The sequence below is a fragment of the Culex quinquefasciatus genome, chromosome 2, assembly GCF_015732765.1.
Source record: "Culex quinquefasciatus strain JHB chromosome 2, VPISU_Cqui_1.0_pri_paternal, whole genome shotgun sequence".
In the NCBI taxonomy this organism is placed as follows: domain Eukaryota; kingdom Metazoa; phylum Arthropoda; class Insecta; order Diptera; family Culicidae; genus Culex; species Culex quinquefasciatus.
The window spans coordinates 113780799-113803514 of NC_051862.1; the positions used below are offsets into that span (position 1 = coordinate 113780799).

Here is a 22716-nt window from a genome sequence, read left to right on the forward strand (position 1 = left end):
TTTTTGTGGTCTCTATTGCAAGTTTCTGCTCGAACCTAGGAGTCCGAAGGCTTGAATGGGGAGAGCACCCAAACCTCTTTCTACTCCAAGGAACCTTCCACCTCAGTGTTTGAACTGACGACCTTTTTAATTGCGAGTCCAACCGCCGCCAGCGATTCCACCGTAGTAGGCTTGGTTTGGTGCGTTGTTTGTACTTATGGCATGGAGACGACTCCTACACCTTGAATGACTTAACGACCTAACAACCAAGTCCGGGACCGACATTTTTACTTCCTCATCCGATGGAAGGTTGCAGCAGATGGGAATCGAACCCAGAATCATCCGCTTACAAAGCGGACAGCATAATCATTCGGCCACGCACTGCCACGAGATTACGAGATAGTTATTCTAAATTTCCAGAAACAGATTTTTGCAGTGGCACAAAAAAAATGTGCATCGCATATTGCCCCAACTCTTACGGTTCGGCAAATGCCCCCCATCGGAACATCCGCGGGGCCTCCGGCCACTCCGGATTGTGGCCACTACTGCCGAAATGTCAAATTTCATGTCCAGTATCAAAAACCATAAAGTTTGATACCCATATTGCCTCAACTCTTACGGTTCGGCAAATGTCCCCTCATTGGAACATCTGCGGGGCCTCCGGCCACTCCGGATTGTGGCCACTACTGCCGAAATGTCAGATTTCATCTCCAGTATCAAAAACCATAAAGTTTGATACCCATATTGCCCCAATTCTTACGGTTCGGCAAATGTCCCCCCATCGGAACATCCGCGGGGCCTCCGGCCACTCCGGATTGTGGCCACTACTGCCGAAATGTCAAATTGCATGTCCAGTATCAAAAACCATAAAGTTTGATACCCATATTGCCCCAACTCTTACGGTTCGGCAAATGTCCCCCCATCGGAACATCCGCGGGGCCTCCGGCCACTCCGGATTGTGGCCACTACTGCCGAAATGTCAAATTTCATGTCCAGTATCAAAAACCATAAAGTTTGATACCCATATTGCCCCAACTCTTACGGTTCGGCAAATGTCCCCACATCGGAACATTCGCGGGACCTCCGGCCACTCCGGATTGTGGCCACTACTGCCGAAATGTCAGATTTCATGTCCAGTATCAAAAACCATAAAGTTTGATACCCATATTGCCCCAATTCTTACGGTTCGGCAAATGTCCCCCCAACCGGAACATCCGCGGGGCCTCCGGCCACTTCGGATTGTGGCCACTACTGCCGAAATGTCAAATGTCATGTTCAGTTTAAAAAACCATAAAGTTTGATACCCATATTGCCTAAACTCTTACGGTTCGGCAAATGTCCCCCCATCGAAACATCCGCGGGGCCTCCGGCCACTCCGGATTGTGGCCACTACTGCCGAAATGTCAGATTTCATGTCCAGTATCAAAAACCATAAAGTTTGATACCCATATTGCCCCAATTCTTACGGTTCGGCAAATGTCCCCCCAACCGGAACATCCGCGGGGCCTCCGGCCACTCCGGATTGTGGCCACTACTGCCGAAATGTCAGATTTCATGTCCAGTATCAAAAACCATAAAGTTTGATACCCATATTGCCCCAACTCTTACGGTTCGGCAAATGCCCCCCCATCGGAACATCCGCGGGGCCTCCGGCCACTCCGGATTGTGGCCACTACTGCCGAAATGTCAAATTTCATGTCCAGTATCAAAAACCATAATGTTTGATACCCATATTGCCCCAATTCTTACGGTTCGGCAAATGTCCCCCCAACCGGAACATCCGCGGGGCCTCCGGCCACTCCGGATTGTGGCCACTACTGCCGAAATGTCAGATTTCATGTCCAGTATCAAAAACCATAAAGTTTGATACCCATATTGCCCCAACTCTTACGGTTCGGCAAATGCCCCCCCATCGGAACATCCGCGGGGCCTCCGGCCACTCCGGATTGTGGCCACTACTGCCGAAATGTCAAATGTCATGTCCAGTATCAAAAACCATAAAGTTTGATATCCATATTGCCCCAACTCTTTCGGCCCGGCAAATGTCCCCCCTTCGATGTGTTCTCGTCGACGTCCAGCAATAGAATGAATTTTCGGGACCGAACGAGCCGCGTTTTGTTGCCTCGTCGACGATCCGAAAATTATGAGGTGGAGAGGGGGTGATTTTCGATACATCAATCTCACGTCTCTCGATTGAATGATTGGGAAAAGTTCGTTCATCCAACCAGCGTACACCAAAAAGAGGGGAAATTTGCCGAGAGGGGAATTCGTCACGTAACGCGAAAATTTTGGATTGACACCACGTATAGAAACCTTAGGACAAAGTTCTTTGTCAAAAAAACAAAGGAGGCGCACCACCAAGTGTGTGGAGCAGCTGTTTTTTTTCTCCAACCTTGACGTCGATAAAGCAGAGCAGTTCTCTCAGATTTCGGTCATTCGATTTTTTTTTGTATTTTTTAATCCGACTGAAACTTTTTTGGTGCCTTCAGTATGCCCAAAGAGCCATTTTGCATCATTAGTTTGTCCATATAATTTTCCATACAATTTCGGCAGCTGTCCATACAAAAATGCATGCCGGGTCCGGTGGTTTAGTGGTTAGCGTGGTAGCCTCTAAACCCCAGTATGGCCTGGGCTCAATCCCAGACGGACCCGGTGGCATTTTTCGTGACGAGATTTGCCTGACCACACCTTGTATCGGATGGGGAAGTAAAACGTCGGTCCATTTGCGTAAAAAGAGGCTATGGGTGACTCACCACACATAACCTTCGGACGCCTAGAAATGAGCAGAAACTTGCAACAGAGCCCACAAAAGACCCGGGGGTCGTTAAAGTGGATTGCTTTGCTTTGCTTTGCCATACAAAAATGATCTGTATCTTTTGAAGGATTTTTTTATATCGATTTGGTGTCTTCTGCAAAGTTGTAGGTATGGATACGGACTACACTGGAAAAAATGATACACGGTAAATTTTTTTTTTGGTGATTTTTTATTTAACTTTTTGTCACTAAAACTAGAAAACTCTATTTTAATTTTTTTTATTTTATGATATGTTTTAGAGGACATCAAATGCCAACTTTTCAGAAATTTCCAGGATGTGCAAAAAATCTTTGACCGAGTTAAGAATTTTTTGAACAATGCTGATTTTTTTTTTCAAAAAATCGAAATATTGGTCGCACAAATTTTGAACTTCATTTTTCGATGTAAAATCTAATTTGCAATCAAAAAGTACTTTAATGAAATTTTAATAAAGTGCACCGTTTTCAAGTTAAATCCACTTTTAGGTAGTTATTTTGAAAACAGTCGCAGTTTTTCATTTTTTTAAATTAGTGCACATGTTTGCCCACTTTTGAAATAAATGATATATGCTATGATATTACTATGCAAATGTTTAAAAACAGGAAAATTTATGTTTTCTAAGTCTCACCCAAACAACCCACCATTTTCTAATGTCGATATCTCAGCAACTAATGGTCCGATTTACAAAATAGGAAACATTCGTGAAATTTTCCGATCTTTTCAAAAAAAAAAATATTGAAAAAAAATTTAAATCAAGACTAACATTTTAAAAGGGCGTAATATTGAATGTTTGGCCCTTTTGAAATTTTTTGCGACCAATATTTCGATTTTTGAAAAAAGCAGTATTGGTTAAAAAATTCATAACTCGGTCAAAGTTTTTTTGCACAACTTGGAAATTTCTGAAAAGTTGGCATTTGATGTCCTCTAAAACATAACAAAAAATGAAAAAAAAAAATTGTGTTTTTTTTCAAATCAGGTTTTAGTGACAAAAGTTAAATAAAAAAAACACCAAATTTTTTTACCGTAAAACATTTTTTTTCCAGTGTGGTCCGTATCCATACCTACAACTTTTCCGAGGACACCAAATCGATCAAAAAGTTCCTTCGAAAGATACAGATTTTTGAATTTTTATACATCATTTTTGTATGAACAGTAGGGTGCCCAGAAAAAATGACCCCCTGCTCCACAAGCAGAAAACGGTTTTTTGGGTTATTTTAAGCATCTGTGTAAATTTTGAGCGAAATTGGTTGAGATTAACCCATTGATATCCGAGCCCAAAGTTGGTGAAAAAAATGTTTTTCATACAAAAATGACTTTTTTAAATCGCTAAGAAATTTTCAGGATCAAGTTTTACAGCTTTGGTATGTTCTACAAAATTGTAGAGCATTAAATTTCCAATGAGAATCTCACTTTTGGGAATATTCGGATGAAAGTAGCGCACCTTGGAGATCAAACCGTAAAAAAGTTGGGTTTTTTTTGGCCCAGAGTCCTAAAATAGTTCAAGGAACAATATTCAGCTTGTGGAGCGAGGTTTTGAAAAAAAGTTCCATATTCTGGGCACCCTAATGAACAGCTGCCAAATTTGTATGGAAAATTATGTATGTATGTATGTATGTATTTGAACCCCCGTCTTTTCAGGACTTGACCATGACCACAGTATATTTCAACTGAGACGGGTCGGTTAGTAACCACCATATATCTCAAGAACCTTTGAAGCGAATACCTTTCTCTGACTAACGATTTCTGCTGAAATTGTACAGACATTAGGGTGCCCAGAATATGGGACTTTTTTTCAAAACCTCGCTCCACAAGCTGAATATTGTTCCTTGACCTATTTTAGGACTCTGGGCCAAATATGAGCAAAATCGGTCATCATTTACCCATTGATACTCGGAGGTGAAGTTTGTATGGGAAAAATTGAAAAAATGTATGGAAAACCCATCTTTCTTACGGTTTGGTCGGCACGGTGCGCTACTTTCATCCGAATATTCCCAAAAGTGAGATTCTCATTGGAAATTTAATGCTCTAAAATTTTGTAGAACATACCAAAGCTGTAAAACTTGATCCTGAAAAATTTAGCGATTTAAAAAAGTCATTTTTGTATGAAAAACATTATTTCACCAACTTTGGGCTCGGGTATCAATGGGTTAATCTCAACCAATTTCGCTCAAAATTTACACAGATGCTTAAAATAACCCAATAACCCGTTTTCTGCTTGTGGAGCAGGGGGTCATTTTTTCTGGGCACCCTAACAGACATAATTCGGTAATGCAGATGACTCGGGCCAGGCAATCCACGACTACTTCGTCCAGTTCATGAGTATATGAGATGGCCCTGGGCTGTTTTGAGACGGTGTTAGTAGTTATATAATGGTTTGATATGTTATACCTTGTGACATTATTTCGCCACTATGGATCAATTCAGCTCTAGAGCATTAACTCTATGATGGCCGACTGGTTAGCGTTCCAGACCATCAATCCAAAGGTGTGAGTTCGAATCCCAAATCCCTTCTTAAAGGTTTTTTGTTCATATTCAAAGTTCAATTCCTGATTCCAAATTTCAAGGGAACCGACCGGGATTTGATCCCTGAACCTTCTGCTTTCGAGGCAGAAGCCGCAACCATTAAGCCACGGAGCCGGCTCCAAATTTGTATGGAAAATTATATGGACAAACTAATGACGCAAATTGGCTTCTTTGGGCATACCGAAGGCACAAAATTGAAATTGAAGAAATATGACCGATTTCGTAGAGAATTGCTCAGCAGTTTATTTTTGTTCGACATTTGTTTGTATTAAATGCTGATTTAATGCCGCTATTTAGTGCCTCGCGGTTACTTGGACTGTTCAAAAACTGAAATTACAGTAAATGCGATCGTATTTAGTTACTGAAAAACTATGTTCAGTAGTGATCATTGCTCACCTAAAATCTTCAAGAATAATGTTTGCTGGATTATAAAATGAGACGTCAAATATTGATATTGTGTAAATTTCACCTATCGTCAACTGGAGCGAATCGGGACTAGATTCTTAATGTGGACTCCAAATTTTAGAACATTTAAGAGATTCAAATTCAAAAAACTACTTTGTGGAAGTCTTACTTATAACTAAAACTGCAGTTTTGCATAATAGGTTCGTTCATACAAGTCTTCATACAACTTAGGCCACAGTCCATTTTGGAAAACTATTTTTCAAATTTAATTCTTCAATGGTGACCTACACCGATCTAGGGTGGTCCCAAAAACGGTCATTTTCGTCAATTTTCGCAAAACCAACATTTTTCCAAAATTCAAAATGCAGAGTTTTGGAGATCCTTACAACTACACATTAATTCAAACGAATCATTAGATGAAATAAATTCTGTAAATTTAAATCGATTAAGCGTGATCAGAACTGTTTAACATAAGTAATTTTTCAATTTTCAATCATTAATCAACAGTCAAAAAAGTTGCGTTAAACCTTACTATAATGATATTCAACCTTATTTTGCCAATCGGAAAGAAATCTCAAGCCATTTTCGTAGTAGAGTTATAGAGGGGCCTGTTTTTATTGATATACAAGCCTTACCCGACAAACTTCGTCCTGCTCTTTTTGATTTCTTGACGTTTGTAGGGGAAAGTGGAGCAAGTGTAACAAGCTAAGGAAATGCTCATTATAACCCATCAAAAACGTAAAAAAATCTGTCGGATTTTTTTATAATAATCTTATTCCAGGTCTTAGCTAAGACTTTGATAGAACAAGTTTTTAAAAAATTCTGTTTTTTAATGTAAAAAAATGATTTTAAAAATTTTGATTTTCTGTACGTTCTTATCAACTAGTGGGACAAGACGAACAACTCGTTGGGGCAAGAGGAACAATGCATGAAGCAACATGTTAATTTGCTAACAATTGAACTGTTATCACTCAGATACTTCAGATTAGAATATATTTGAAACGTTTCTTTCATTGTTAGGTTGAATAATAATATTTTACTAAATATTTGATCTTTTTTACGAAAACAAATTATTACTTAGATGAAAAAAAAAAAGAAAATTTGCTTAATATCACTATATTTTGCATGGACAAATTTTTTTAACAATTGTTTATCAGTTTTTAAGTACTTTTATGTATTTATTTCCCAATAAAATATGTTGTTGCAGCAATTCGTATTTTTTTTTCCATACTAAAAATCCATATGGTACACTAACCCCACCTGAAGAAGACTTTTTAAAAGCTCTTAGCAAAAATAACCAAAAGTTAAATCATACTTAATAATAGGTACAAGTCATTGGTAGGGGCACTACTGATCCAGGAAAAATAGAATTTTGATAAAATGAGCCTTAAAACGAACCCTAAGCCTTATTTTGTACTATCCAAATATTATAAGAAAACAAAGGTTTCGAAAAAAACTTCGTTAAATCTTATGCCCCGTGGCGTTTACGTCATTTTGGCAGTTATGTGGTAGTAGAATCAGCTAATTGCATTGCTAGCAACAATTCCTCATACTGGAAATAATCAAAATTGTAAAAATCACGGCCGTACGAGCGATTGTTCCTCTTGCCCCAAATTCCCCTAACTTGTTTGCTTATTCAGCCTCCTGTGATCAAAATTTAATTTTACGCCACTTTTCCCATACAAACGGCGGTGTTCCGGAATCGGTCTGATAGTGGCCAAAGTGTCAACTTATTAGCGTAAAAACCTTCCTTGGGCTTAGGGGAAAGTGGGGCAAGTGTAACAAGCTAAGGAAATGCTCGTTATAACCCATTAAAAAGTTAAAAAATCTGTCGGATTTTATTATAATCATCTTATTCTAGGTCTTGACTAAGACTTTGCTTAAACAAGTTTTTTAAAAATCTTGTTTTTTAATGTGAAAAATTGATTTTAAAATTTTTGATTTTTCGTACGTTCTACTCAACTAGTGGGGCAAGACGAGCAACCCGTTGGGGCAAGAGGAACAATGCATGAAAAAATATGGTAATTTGCTAACAATTGAACTGTTATCACTTAGATACATCAGATTAGAATGTATTTGAATGGTTTCTTACATTTTTAGATTAAATAATAATATTTTACTAAATTTTTTATCGTTTTTACGAAAAAAATACTACTTCGATGATAAATAGTAAATTTTCATAATATTACTATACTTTGTATGTACAATTTTTTTTAACGATTGTTTATCAGTTTTTAAGTACTTTCATGTATTTATTTCCCAATAAAATATGTTGTTGCAGCAATTCGTAATTTTTTCCATACTAAAAATCCATATGGTACACTTGCCCCACCTGAACAAGATTTTTTAAAAGCTCTCAACAAAAATAACCAAAAGTTAAATCATACTTTGTAATAGGTGCATGTCATTTGTAGGGACACTACTGATCTAGGAAAAATAGCATTTTGATAAAATGAGCCTTAAAACGAACCCTAAGCCTTATTTTGTACTTTCCAAATATTATAAGAAAACAATGGTTTCGAAAAAAACTTCATTAAATCTTATGCCCCGTGGCGTTTACGTAATTTTGCCGGTTATGTGGTAGTATAATCAGCTAATTGCATTGCTAGCAACAATTCCTCATACTGGAAATAATCAAAATTGTACAAATTACGGCCGTAGGAGCGATTGTTCCTCTTGCCCCATATGGTCGTCTTGCCCCACCTTCCCCTATACGAACCCATCGCAACAAAAAGCACCTCGATCCGACGTTCCGTGTTGAATTGATTCGCGTTCGAACAAAACCGTCGAATTTTTTTATATATATAGAAGATTGATATAGGAGTTATGCAAAAGAAGTAGTTGAGATTATGTATTTGATATAAGTGAGAATTTGGATTGCAAATTATTTCAAATACATGTGACTTTTATTGATTGTTGGTGTTTACTTAAATGTTTATGTATTTAAATGTGTTGTAAATAGTAAGACACCATACAATTTTTAAAAACACCAAAGCAGAAAAAAACAAATAAACATTGTAAAACATTGGTAGACTAAGGGTGCACAGCAACCAAGGAAGTTGTTGTTCTTATTCTAAAATTGTTGAACTTACGGACCCAATCCTAAAATAATTTGAATATAAAAATTGACAAATTTTGTTGTGAATCGTTATGGAAATAGTAGCTTAGGGGATGAATACAAAAATATATCGATAGTTCCCGTACTTTTAAAAATACTAAAATGTCTGTAACAAAAATCTGGGTGCAAAAGAGTTGGTTGATGTGCACCGTTAAGGGCACATCGACATTGTAAATAGTGTATCCTAGAGAACGTTAGAGAAAATACATCTAATTTTAAAAGTACCAATCGACGCTCGAGAATTTTCAAACTGAGCTTTTGCTTGATTGGTACCCCTACTTTTCATTTTTCGTGGGTAATTTGTACTTTTGACGTGAGATGTGTTTTTCTCACAAATATAGCGTTCTCTACCTTTCACACCTTTTGTAAACTGACTTTGAGTAAGAAGGACACACTGTTTTTTTTTTTAATGTCAATTCCCATAATGAATGGTAGAGCCTGATCTATTACACGTGTTTCTGGGGATCCTGCTTCCCCTTGAGTTGAGCCTGTGCGCATTAATTTTTGATACACTGTTGCTTTTAGTTCTTTGGTCCTAGTAAAAAAAGTTCAAGTTTATATTTTATTGCAAAAATGCGATACTTGCTTTCATTAACGCTCGGGCCATTTCGAAAACAGACTTACAATTTTATTTTCTATAAAATATACGATAGCAGTGTTGCAAAAGAGTGATAGAAAAGCTATCAATAGATTATCTCTGCACCAAAAATATCCGAGAGTATAGCGGCCGTCACTATAGCTTGTGAGATCTCTTTTTGTGTCTCGTGATTCCGAGCGATGTCATTCTCTTTCTATCACTCCTTCCCTTTTCCTCGACTATGCGCTCTCACCACTGAGTCTCTCAATCTCTCCGAAAACTGCAATGAGAGAACGCGAGATGGCGATTAGGAGCCGACCACGCTTAACGTCCCGTTAAACTGCGTTTGCAAAATTGGTTTTGTGGCGGCTTTTGTGGTTAAACGCTGTTGCGGTAGGATGATCGTGGAAGCGAGAATGAGAGAGAAAAGGAAAATGTCAATCGCGAGTGGTGAACACGAAAACGTGCTCGGCTATGTTCGGCGCTGAGAGTTTCAATGAGGAGAGAAGAGCAGTTGTATTTGAGGCATGAATATTCAGGCGGGATAATTGTAGTTGCTGAGAGCTGATATTTTGATATTTTATCAAACCTGTACGATAGTATGAATTAACAAAAGAATAACAATTTAATTTATTTCAGACCTCAAAACATTATAATTTAATTGAGTAAGATTATAGAGTTATTTACGTGCGCATGTATTGCGTGTACGTACACGAAAAAAAGTGAGGTTAAATTTTGTCCGGCCAGCAAAATCAAATGGTGCGCTAGTGTGTGTACGCGAAACGTCATAAAGCTCTATAGTTTAATCAGAAATACACCGGTTTACCAGTTATTCCCTGGGTGCTGAATAGACAGAATGCGTAACGTGATTTTCGAAAGCTCCCCATTGCTCCCCACTAATATAACTGCACTACAGCTGTAAACATAAACAAAGTAGAAGGCTATGTTCAAGCCCAAGCGTGACATATTTTTTTGCTACTGAAGTGAATTGTTTTGAAACGTTTTGGATCTGTTAGTGTAAAAGTTTTCGCTGAAAAATTAAGTGCTTTGCACTTTTTTGTTTGTATAGACCGCCCATCGTTTAGGCCAAAAACGGCCTTTTTGTTTTCCACAAGATGAAAAATTATGTCAGAATTGGGTGGAATTTTGTATATCAAAAGAGCAACCGAATAGAAGTTCCAAGATTATGTATCTTTTAATGATAGTGATAATATCGGAGTAAGATTATTCAATAGTATTTGGCAGATGCCATTCATAGTTATTATAATTCGTCGATTACATTTCAAAACGCGTCATTAACATAGGAGTTGCGTGAAACATAGCGCTTATTGAAATGTTAGCGACGAATTATGCCAATCTTTATTTCAACCATCTTCTTAAAATATGTTGACTTTGAATACCTCAAAAGCTCGACTTCATCGACTTTTTTTATTCCTCAAAATAAATTACAGATCGAACACAATACTTGCCACTCCTTGCTATCCTTTTGCGAACAGTAAATTGGTTCCGCTTTGACAGTTCTAAATTGAGGCCGTTTTGCCGACGACTATTCTGCACCCAGGTTATTCCATGAAGACTTCCCATACGCCGGCTCGATTTTGTTTTGTTTTCTGCGGTGCTTGATGGGTGGATGGATAAAATATTGCCTTAAGAAATCAACACTGAAGAGTATTAAGACTTTGATGACCCTGTTTCAAAACAGTGTAAATGAAATCATTTTGTAAAAATCATCATCGATTATGATTTATTGGATTGATAGGTGAGAAAAAGAGGTTGCGTAAAAGAGGTTTTGGGTGACTCACCACACATAACCTTCGAACGCCTAGAAATGAGCAGAAACTTGCAACAGAGACCACAAAAGACCCGGGGGTCGTTAAAGTGGATTACTTTGCTTTTTTTTGGGTTGATAGGTCTTTCAAACCAGTTCGCCGAAAAAAAACGTTAAGGAATGTTGGGGTGTCGTTTCTTTCAAAAACCAAGCATGCGTTGCTCTTGCAATAATCGCCTCGAAATTCAGGTATTGATAAGGTGATAAAAAATATGGATATTAGTGTACATTTTGGGCATGCTTTTTATACATTAACCTCAGGTTATACAGTTTATAAATAATCGTAAGGGATGCATGTTTTTAACATTGTACACTTTCTTAAACTTAATAGCCATGCAAAAACTACGCGAACAAATATTTTCTTTGCACAATGTTTTTGCATAATGTAATGTGAAAGAAATGGTAGACTTCCTTCTCTAATAAAAATTCTTAAAGTACCTATGTTTATTCACTTTGTTTAATAAAAAAGTTTGAATTTGTTGAAGATGCCTATATGTATACGGTTGAGCAATAAATGGTTGTTTTTATGTTCATTTCAGTTCCTGAATATGGCTTCAGTTTTCATGCGGATATTTAATCTGATTTGTATGATGTTGCTAATCGGACATTGGAGTGGTTGCTTACAGTTTCTAGTTCCTATGCTGCAAGGATTTCCATCTAATTCATGGGTTGCAATTAATGAACTACAGGTATGTTGAATAATTACAGCTAATCGTTTATTTAATGCACTGCACATCGACATTGTGAATAAACAGTGTATCTTGTTATTACTTTTATAAACCACCATTTGTTTATTTACTCTGTTTATTTACAATGTCTTAAAAGCTCAATGAAAGGATTAATGAGAAGTAACATCTTATAAAGTAGTTTATAATACATACGGATGTTCTCTTTTTGCAGGAAGCATATTGGTTAGAACAATATTCATGGGCATTATTCAAAGCAATGTCTCATATGCTTTGCATAGGATACGGAAGGTAATTTAAGAATTATTGCTACATTGTGCCGAATAGTCAGATATACCGAGCGTGTCGTTCAAAATGTTTTATCCTCGAAAGAAAAAGTAGTCTCCTGAATTATTGTACAATGTCGACATCTGAGGCAAACAGGGACAGCTGTTTTAGGCCTGTTTATGTGAAGAGCTTGTTAGTTTTGTTTTGGTTTAAGCAGTGTACGCACTTGGTAGTGAACCGTTCAAAGAAAACATTAAAAGGGCTAAAGCGACAGTGAGAGAAAGACAGAGAGGATGAAAAAAAAACCCAAGCAATCGTTCCCTCTCCATTAATCTGTTGTTCGTTTAGCTTATCTTGGCCTTATTTCTTGGGATGTACGTATTGGCCTTCAATTTAACACCTAAACTCAAAAGCTCGAGAAAAAAGGAGAAATTTTATGGAAATTCCCCCTACTTCCCGAGCTTGTGAGTTTAGGTGTTAAACAAGATTAAGGGCAACAATATTATGGTCATGATATTTGACATTCATAAAGTTACGAACATTTGCTCCCCTTTTGCGTATGCAGTCTCTATTCGCCACAGATGATCGGTTGCACGATTTCATTCTTCTTTTTCCATTTTACCTTTAAAACTATTGTAATAATACCAGAACTGTAATAGAAACTATTTCTTTTTTTATACGTGTTTGTCTATTCTAACTTCTTGCGATAAATATGGTATATTAGGGTGTAATATCAAAATCGATTTTCCAGCACAGCACTTTTCCAGTTCCTTTCGGGGTCCTAAACAACTCCCCAAAGTTTGGGCATGATTGGTTTAGTCCTCACTTTGCGCAAAGCGATTCAATTTTCCATATAAATTTGTATGGAAAAACCATTTTTTTGAATTTTGATATTTATAAAATCCACGTTTCAAGCTGTACTAAATCCGGATTCATATTCGGATGCTCTGAAAGGTGCTCTACAACTTTCCCGAAAAGAGTATGGTGCTAGCATGTCCCTGAAAGAAGATACAGCATCCTCAAAACTCGTCTAAAACGTGATTTTCGAGCAAAAAACACGTTTTAGACGAGTTTTGAACACGCTGTATCTTTTTTTAGAAGCAAGTTAGCACCATACTCTCTTCGGGAAAGTTGTAGAGCACCTTCCAGAGCATCCGAATATGAATCCGGTTTTAGTACAGCGTGAAACGTGGATTTTATAAATATCGAAATTCAAAAAAATGGTTTTTCCCATACAAATTTATATGGAAAATTGAATCGCTTTGCGCAAAGTGAGGACTAAACCAATCGTTCCCAAACTTTGGGGAGTTGTTGAGGACCCCAAAAGGAACTGAAAAATTGCTGTGCTCGCTAAATTTGGACAACTTTATTTTTTTCCATACAACCATATTACACCCTAATGGTATATTAGGGTGTAATATGGTTGTATGGAAAAAAATAAAGTTGTCCAAATTTAGCGAGCACAACCATTTTTCAGTTCCTTTTGGGGTCCTAAACAACTCCCCAAAGTTTGGGAACGATTGGTTTAGTCCTCACTTTGCGCAAAGCGATTCAATTTTCCATATAAATTTGTATGGGAAAAACCATTTTTTTGGATTTTGATATTTATAAAATCCAGGTTTCACGCTGTACTAAAACCGGATTCATATTCAGATGCTCTGGAAGGTGCTCTACAACTTTCCCGAAGAGAGTATGGTGCTAACTTGCTCCTATAAAAAGATACAGCTTGTTCAAAACTCGTCTAAAACGTGTTTTTTGCTCGAAAATCACGTTTTAGACGAGTTTTGAGGACGCTGTATCTTCTTTCAGGGACAAGCTAGCACCATACTCTCTTCGGGAAAGTTGTAGAGCACCTTCCAGAGCATCCGAATATGAACCCGGTTTTAGTACAGCGTGAAACGTGGATTTTATAAATATCAAAATCAAAAAAAAATGGTTTTTCCTATACAAATTTATATGGAAAATTGAATCGCTTTGCGCAAAGTGAGGACTAAACCAATCGTTCCCAAACTTTGGGGAGTTGTTTAGGACCCCAAAAGGAACTGAAAAATTGCTGTGCTGGAAAATCGATTTTGATATTACACCCTAATGGTATATAACATTGAATTTATGAGCTATTTTGAGATCTTTTGGCTCTCAGCCATATTTTTAATAAAATTCACGTTAATTGAAAACTTTAGTATTATTCCTCATAATTTACAGGTTTCCACCACAATCACTAACTGACATGTGGTTGACGATGCTATCCATGATTTCTGGTGCAACATGCTATGCACTGTTTCTTGGACATGCCACTAATTTGATTCAAAGTTTAGATTCGAGCAGACGTCAATATAGAGAAAAGGTAGAGTACTTGAATAACCCCGAATTTGAAATCCTCTGTAACCGTTTTTTTTTTTCAAGGTTAAACAAGTCGAAGAATACATGGCATACCGAAAATTACCAAGAGATATGAGACAAAGAATTACTGAATATTTTGAGCATCGATATCAAGGAAAATTCTTCGATGAAGAATGCATTCTGGGAGAACTTAGCGAAAAACTAAGAGAAGATGTGATAAACTATAACTGTAGGTACGTACAAAAAGTGTTTTAACCGATGTGAATGTAAGATCTGAGTGTTTTTTCCGTTCCGTCGTCTCTAAGTTAATCCGTCCCAGTTCTCCTATACTAAGGGGAACAACCTTAGTGGCATTCGCAAAGCGGATTCAGCGGCAGTTTTCACTCAACTAATGTTAACATGTTTTATTGTGAATGTTGAAATTCCATAAGTCGCCTTCCTTAAGATGTCATGATGAGGTCTTCTATGCCTGAAAAAATGAATAATTTTACCTCTAATAATGTGTAAATTTACCTCTGGCATACGCAAGGAAAAATAACACAACTCGACTTTTTTTAAGTTGCTTTTAGTAAACGCTTTAGTTTTCGCCAAGGTATGATAGATTTGGGCTCCCTGAACATGTTCCAATCGACAGAATTTAATTTTAGTGATTTCCCGGCCAATGGGGGCTCATCTTGAGCAAATAATCGTGCCCACGTTTATCTATGAGGGCAGCAAAAATAAAAGAATGAGCATGGTTTTTGATTAGAGGGTGTGCATGTTTGCTTAACAGCAATTCCCCACGAAAACAGCATGGAAAAAAACAAAAGTGCTCGGATCGGGCTCAAAATTTTTCTGGGGGTTTCCTGGCCGAAATAATTAGACCCGTATTTTTTTGTTTGGCCATTAGGGTGACCTACGACGTGTTAGGGTGGTCTGAAAAATGGCCATTTTCGTCGATTTTCAAAACCACTTTTTCGAAAATCATAACTCCTCGCCATTTTAACCAATTTCAATTGTCTTATATGCAATGAAAGGTGATAAGGCCTTTCAAATAGTAAGAAGTTTAAATCTAGCCTAACATATGAAAAGGGCGCATGAAACTTTAAAATGCCGTTTGACGGTGTCTGACCAAAGACTATGTCTGGAAATATTTTATCGGATTCCGGACAACATACATACATGGGGAGATGATTTTTGAAAATAAAATCCGTGACGCGCCGCGCGCAAAAACCGGAGAATGACGAAATTGGCAAAAAATCAACTTTTTTCACTAAAACTGCGATAACTTCAAAATTTCAGCGATGACCTATACATGTCTGGGTACCAAAAGTTGCGTCTTTTAATTACGAAAATTTTGGTTCCCAAACATCTACAGGTCGTCGCTGAAATTTTAAAGTTATCGCAGTTTTAGTGAAAAGAATTGATTTTTGGCCAATTTCGTCATTCTCCGGTTTTTGCGCGCGGCGCGTCAAAAAACACGGATTTTATTTTCAAAAAATCATATCTCGGAATCCTGTAAATGAACTCCTACAATTTTTTAATATGTTATGTAAAAATGTCCGGGGAATCCGATAAAAATATTTCCAGACATATGCTCTTTGGTCCAGACACCGTCAAAACGGCATTTTAAAGTTTCATACGCCCTTTTCATATGTTAGGCTAGATTCTTGAAACTTCTTACTATTTTTCTTTGAAAGGCCAACTTATCACCTTTCATTTGCATATAAGACAATTGAAATTGGTTAAAATGGCGAGGAGTTATGATTTTTCGAAAAAAGTAGTTTTTGCGAAAATCGACGAAAATGGCCATTTTTCAGACCACCCTAACACGCCGTAGGTGGCCAAACAAAAAAATACGGGTCTAATTATTTCGGCCAGGGAACCCCCAGCAAAATTTTGAGCCCGATCCGAGCCCTTTTGTTTTTTTCCATGCTGTTTTCGTGGGAAATTGCTGTTAAGATGATAACATAGCACATAGCATATGGGTCATTCCATCTGAAGCGAAACAGCACTTGAAAATTACCATCTCCGATTCTGCCCAAATTTGGCAGAGCTGTTGAGACTATCAAAACATGCAAAAATCCCGAATTTCATCCAAATCGGACCACCCCCTCCATTTTTGTACACTCCCAAAAAATCGACTTTTTGGCGATTTTTGAGCGAAACCCCTATCTTCAAACGACGATAACTCAGAAACCACACATCTTAGAAGGTAGGTCTTAGACTCAATTTTCAAGGAAATTGGACGTAGAATCCATTTCGGTGATCAAAATTTAGATTAAAATATGTTTTCTACCTGTATTGCGCAATTGAAAACTTTAAATGGTCGTATCTCAAAACAGCCCTATTTATTTTTTGAATTTGACCTCACCATCGTATTCCCCGTCCGATTTTACATAAGAATCACTTATCGACAGAAAGGAATATGTTTCGTTCCAGAGATATCGAATTTTAAAGTTTTGAGTCTTTGAGATTACCTAAATTAGCTACACTCGCCGCCTCTGCTAGAAGCACTCGGGCGCGCTGATCAATAACTGCTACCTGCTTTTATTGAAATAAGATTTCATCCCAAATAATTATTAACAAAATAGGCAAATATTGAATGTACACCACTGTGTACCACCAGTGAATTTGTGTGCTAGCCAATTTCCGTCCAATTTCCTTGAAAATTGAGTCTAAGACCGACCTTCTAAGATGTGTGGTTCCTGAGTTATCGTCGTTTGAAGATAGGGGTTTCGCTCAAAAATCGCCAAAAAGTCGATTTTTTGGGAGTGTACAAAAATGGAGGGGGTGGTCCGATTTGGATGAAATTTGGGATTTTTGCATGTTTTGATAGTCTCAACAGCTCTGCCAAATTTGAGCAGAATCGGAGATGGTAATTTTCAAATTTGCATTTTTTCTTGCACACTTCAGGTGGAATAACCCATATATAATATATATACATGCAAACATGCACACCCTCTAATGAAAAACCATGCGCATTCTTTTATTTTTGCTACCCCCATAGATAAACGTGGGCGCGTTTAGTTGCTCAAGATGAGCCCCCATTGTTAGTTAGTTTTATTTCAGTTTTAAGGCAGTTTTGGCAATGTAAAATGGACTTAATAATAACCCCTCTGGTAAAACTTCAAGTCAAACAACGAAGTGTGACATAAAACTATGTGCCATGCTTCTGAAGTACTCTTGAAGATAGTTTTAAGATATTTCTATCATAAATCTTGAAAGTTTTGTTCAATATGTATGTATGTATGTATGTATTAGTACCCCCGTCTTGGCAGGACTTGGCCATGACCACAGTATGTTTCAACTGAGACGGTATGGTTAGTAACCGACTTATATCTTAAAGACCTTAAAAGATTATAATTTTCTATCCAACCATTTGTTATGATATGATTAAATAGACAATGACATTAATGTGACTTGGGCCAGGCGATCCACGACTCCCTCATCCAGTCCATAAAATATATGAAGGCCCTGGGATATTTTTTGAGAGGGGTTAGTATTTTTTTTGGGGGGGGTTAGGCGTTTGAAATATAATCATACATGGTTAAAAAATGTATAATCAATGTTAATAATTATAAGAGATATCAATGTATTATGAGAATAAATCAAACAAATATCACAATACTATAAAAACTCAACAAGTTGTTTCGAAGCTTCTATTCTTTTATTTGGAAAATACAAAGATGTTGGAAAAATCAATGTTATTCAACAAAATAATACTTTTTTTTCATAGAATTATTTTTATTAGGTCCTTTTCGGTGCTGGGACCTGGTTAGGACCGAGTCGACATTTTTCTTAAAGAATTACAGAGGATCTTGTGTGTAAATGTTAGTGGGAGGAGCAACAAAATAATACTTATAACAATTAAATTATTTCTATACCATTACACCGCAATAAAACGATCGAATCCTTTTCATTCTACATTTGATTTTTACATAATTTTGCCAGAATTCATTTTAGCAGTTAAAATTTATAAAACTCAAGGAAATAAAATAAAAATAGTGCAATTGTGATAAATTTAGTAAAACATGGAATAATAATACTGATAAATGCAAATTAAAATTTATTTGTTTTTGAGTATCATAAATTTTTATTTAAAAAAAAACCAAAATATCAGTGCAAACAGAAAAATCTGGAGCAACATTTGAAAGGGGCGGTACGACATTGCTCTTACGGCCTTTCGTTCCATTTAAACGCGTGTAATCAAAGGCCGTAAGAGCAATGTCGTACCGTCCCTTTCAAATGTTGCTCCAGAAATGTGCCACGGCTGAAAACAAAACTCTTTCAGATGGAATTGTGGAGTCTAGAGAACAAAAGCTTCGAAACAGCTGTCAAGGCATAGTTTCAATAATATGTACCGATTTTGACAGCAATTATAGTAATTTATTGTTAAGAAAATTAGAACGACTGAATGAATGAACACAATACGTTACTATTGGCAATTAAAAAAGCAAAATTTATTTAAATTATTAGTTTAATTTTGTAAAATTACAATAAAAAAATATTGTTGATGCCAAAATTGGAAGATAACAAAAGAAAAATATAAAAATTGGATTCATCCAGATGGTTCCAATCTTGGGCCTGAAATTCAATGTTATAAATTATACATGTAACCAAACAAAGATCTTTAGAATATTCATTAAATGATGACACCAGATGGATCCGAAAATAATAAATTCTTTATCAAACTAAAGTTTATGAAAAACTGAAAAAAGTATTAAGCTAACAAACTGGACTCAAAATTTGAAAAATTAGGATTAGTTGAGGATCTAGGTAATATTTTTCAAAATGCCGTAAGCTTTATAAGCTAGAAGTATTGAAATTAAACTAAAACTTAGTAAACTTAAAATGTAAATAAAAAATATGCATGAGGCTAGGAGCAGCGCTGAAATAATTGTTTGACATTAATTAATATGTATGAATGTTAGAATATATAATAAATAAGTTGAAGCTGTAAATATTTTTTTAAGAAAAATTATGGAGCTCGACATGTACAATTATATATCAGCAAACAAAACAATCAACTACGGGTCCTCACTGCTGGCTTTGAACTGAAAAAGATATGAAACTAAACTAACATTTTGGACATATAGAAGTTATGAAAGACGAAAATAGCAGGAAAAGTTTATTATTTCCTCAAAGAAAAAAATACCATGATTTTTTTAAAACTATTATAAAACCTCCGTGTACGCACGAGTGCAAGCAGCAGTCAAGTGCTCAGTGCTCCATCGTTTTTTCGAAAATTTTCGCCGTAATTTACCGTGATTAGCCGCGAGTATGCTCCAACAGCATGCCAAGGGCCGGCCGTGACCGTGGCAGTTCGAGTGCGGCCTCGAAAAACCCGCGAAGTTCGTCTACCGGCCGTGTGCAAAAAGGTAAACAAACCAACGCCGCGTCGACCGCCATCGCGCCGGGGAGTGTGAGCGCCAAAGGATTCGACCCCAAGTTACTACACGCTAATTACCGCGTCCAGGATCGCAGCCCTATTAGGCTCCGTTCAGCTACTTCCGGCAATCCGTCGACCGATGGCGCTTCAACATCCGCCAACATTCCCACCAGTAACAAGTTCGCGAGGCTGAGTGACGAGGAAAGCAGCTACAACAACACCGACGGTAGCACTACCGACGACGACGACGACGATGGTCGTGCACGGAAAAAGTGCCGACGCCAAAAAAGTAATTACTCCAAAGGAACGACGACCACCACCAATTTTTGTTTTGGACACGTTGGCGGACGATGTTGACGAGCAGCTGGAAGGCCTCGTGTACTGCCTCAAAATAGGTAAAGCGTCAGTGCAAGTGTTCACATTTGACCAAAAGAACTTCGACCTGGTTGTGGAGAAATTTAAGCGTAAAAACTTCAAATTCTACACATTTGATCCCGCGCAGAAGTTCGCAGGGGTACCAAGACCGCCCGACCTCCGTCCTCAAGGAGCACCTCTCGGGTGCCGGAATAACGCCGCGAGACATAAAAGTCCTCTCGCGGAAGGCAACAGTCACAGGTACACACACACTGTACCTGTTGTACTTCGACCGCGGCACCGTCAAGATTCAAGACCTGCGGCGGACTAAGGCGTTGGACGGTTTTTGGGTAAACTGGCGGTTTTACTCCAAAAATCCGACGGACGCAGCGCAATGTCACCGTTGCCAGAAATTCGGCCACGTCTCGCGGAACTGCAACCTCCAGCCCCGCTGCGTGAAGTGCGGTGAGTCACACCTCTCGGAGGTGTGCGCACTGCCACGAAAGGCGGACTTGGGGGAAAACGCAGAACAAACCAAGCCGCGCGTAAAGTGCGCGAACTGCGGCGGTAACCATACCGGTAATTACCGCGGATGCGTCGCGCGCAGGTTCTACCTCGAGGAGCAGGAAAAGAGGAAGAAGAAAGCAGCAGCGTCCCACCCTCCTCAACGAAGTACGAGTGCAGCCGTTCCTGCAGCTGGCCAGCGTACGGTTCCAGCGGACAACCCAGCGATCCCTCCTGGCTGGGGGCGATCGTTTGCCAGCGTGGTCGCGGCCGGTAGCGGCAATGCGGCCCAGCAAGAAGTCACCGGGAAGATCTCTTTACCCTGCCGGAGTTCTTTGCTCTCGCGGGGGAGATGATGACGCGGTTTCGGAACTGCCGTAACAAGGCGGAGCAATTTCTAGCCCTCGGGGAATTAATGATTAAGCACATCTATAAAGGATAAAAAACTGTGATCTAGTTTTAAGCTTTCTCTATTTCTATCCCCTTTTCCTAGCAAGTTTAGAAAGTTTTTTTTTTTAATTTTTCTTACTCTTGGTAACACCTTTATTTACAAGCAATAACTGTTCCAAAATGGATTATGATGTAACACACAGCTGAAAGGAACTCCAAAACTCTGTTTTGTACCTCAAAAGAACTTATTGTATCTTGATTATTCACCAATAAAACCGAGTTTGAATTTGAATTATTATAAAACTTATGTTTACCATGATCTACTACTTTTCTAAATTTGAGGTTTTGTTGACAAAATATATGAGAAAAATCATGAACAGTCCAAATTAAAGTTGATATTCTACCCACAAATTGTGTGAGTCAAAAAGTCAAGCATGCCATGGAAAACATGACATTGACATAATTTGAAAAAAGGAAAAAAAAAATCTTTGTTGCCATGTTGTTGTATGACAAGTTTCTAAATGGAACTTTCTCACCGGAGTTCTGGTGTCCAGCTGTGAGGTTGTTCGTCGCTGGAAATCCATCAAGCAGCTTAACCCAGCACCATGGTCTTCACTATCATTTAACAATGATTTTTCAACAACACCGAATTGATTTTTTTTCCCGAACAGCAACGGCACCAACACGAAAAGATTGCAAATGCACGCCACTTCCCCATAGTCTCTTCTTTTGATTTTTATGGCACTACGCATTGAAACTTTTATAATCGTTGGAATTAAAATCACTAATTTAACTGAAACACATAAATTTTTAAAGATTTTCCTCAAAAATATCTCAAATCTATCAAAAGTTGAAAAAACGCGACGCGGCGAAAAATTTTCACTTCCGATCACACCGACTACTGCGATCCGAATCCCTCTTGAAAGTTTTGTTCAATATCATCACAAAACCGAGAAGCAAATTTTAAATCTTCTTTAAAACCTGCTGAGAAGTAAATCATTTTGCTTGTTACTTGGGATACTAGGGTGTTGTAAATTCCTGGCTCGAGGGTAAAATAATACCACAAAATAAAAGCATTTCAATACCAAGTTGAGGTCTTCTGGATTTTTGAACATTGATTGAATACCAAAACTTGGTATTACCATGGTTTTATTTTTAGGTATTCCCGCGCCTTGGAAAATCTGATTTTGGTATTCCTGTGGTCTTCCACATACATGATTTTGGTATGATTTAATGGTATTTTACCATCTATTACTGGGCAACCAAAAGCACATTTTGGTCGCTGGTATTTGCACAAGTAATACAAAAATTTGGTATTTTCATACCATTTTTAAGTGCAGCAGTTGCAGTTAGTAAAAAAACGGAAATGATCCATATGCAACAGCCAAATCTACTCACCTGATATTCTTCACCACATCGAATGCATTTGTCATTGATGAACGGCCTGTGCTTGAAGTTCTTGAAGATTCTGAAAAATAACAAGATTGAAAAATAAGTGCTATTAAAATGAAACTGGATTGAAATTCACCAAAATTCAATAATCTGTCGATTAACTCGTTTTTCAAAGTTTTTGGTTATCC

At 37.7% G+C, this 22716-nt stretch overlaps 1 protein-coding gene and 1 long non-coding RNA gene across 6 annotated transcripts in view; one reads left to right on the top strand and one right to left on the bottom strand.

The window, feature by feature from the left end:
* The window catches only part of LOC6048111 (potassium voltage-gated channel subfamily H member 7), a 142460-nt gene that overhangs the window by 75651 nt on the left and 44093 nt on the right, over positions 1–22716 (top strand). For all 5 annotated transcript variants that reach the window (XM_038254652.1, XM_038254653.1, XM_038254651.1 and 2 more), the window contains 4 exons: positions 11764–11913; positions 12125–12201; positions 14380–14521; positions 14581–14750. In XM_038254652.1, the coding sequence (XP_038110580.1) occupies positions 11764–11913; positions 12125–12201; positions 14380–14521; positions 14581–14750 (539 nt within the window). The remainder of the gene's footprint in view (positions 1–11763; positions 11914–12124; positions 12202–14379; positions 14522–14580; positions 14751–22716) is intronic.
* Positions 10793–22596, bottom strand: LOC119767090. The gene is made up of 3 exons (XR_005277319.1): positions 22535–22596; positions 14759–14986; positions 10793–11084 (listed from the first exon to the last, which is right to left on the bottom strand). It is a non-coding gene; the product is annotated as an uncharacterized LOC119767090 (long non-coding RNA).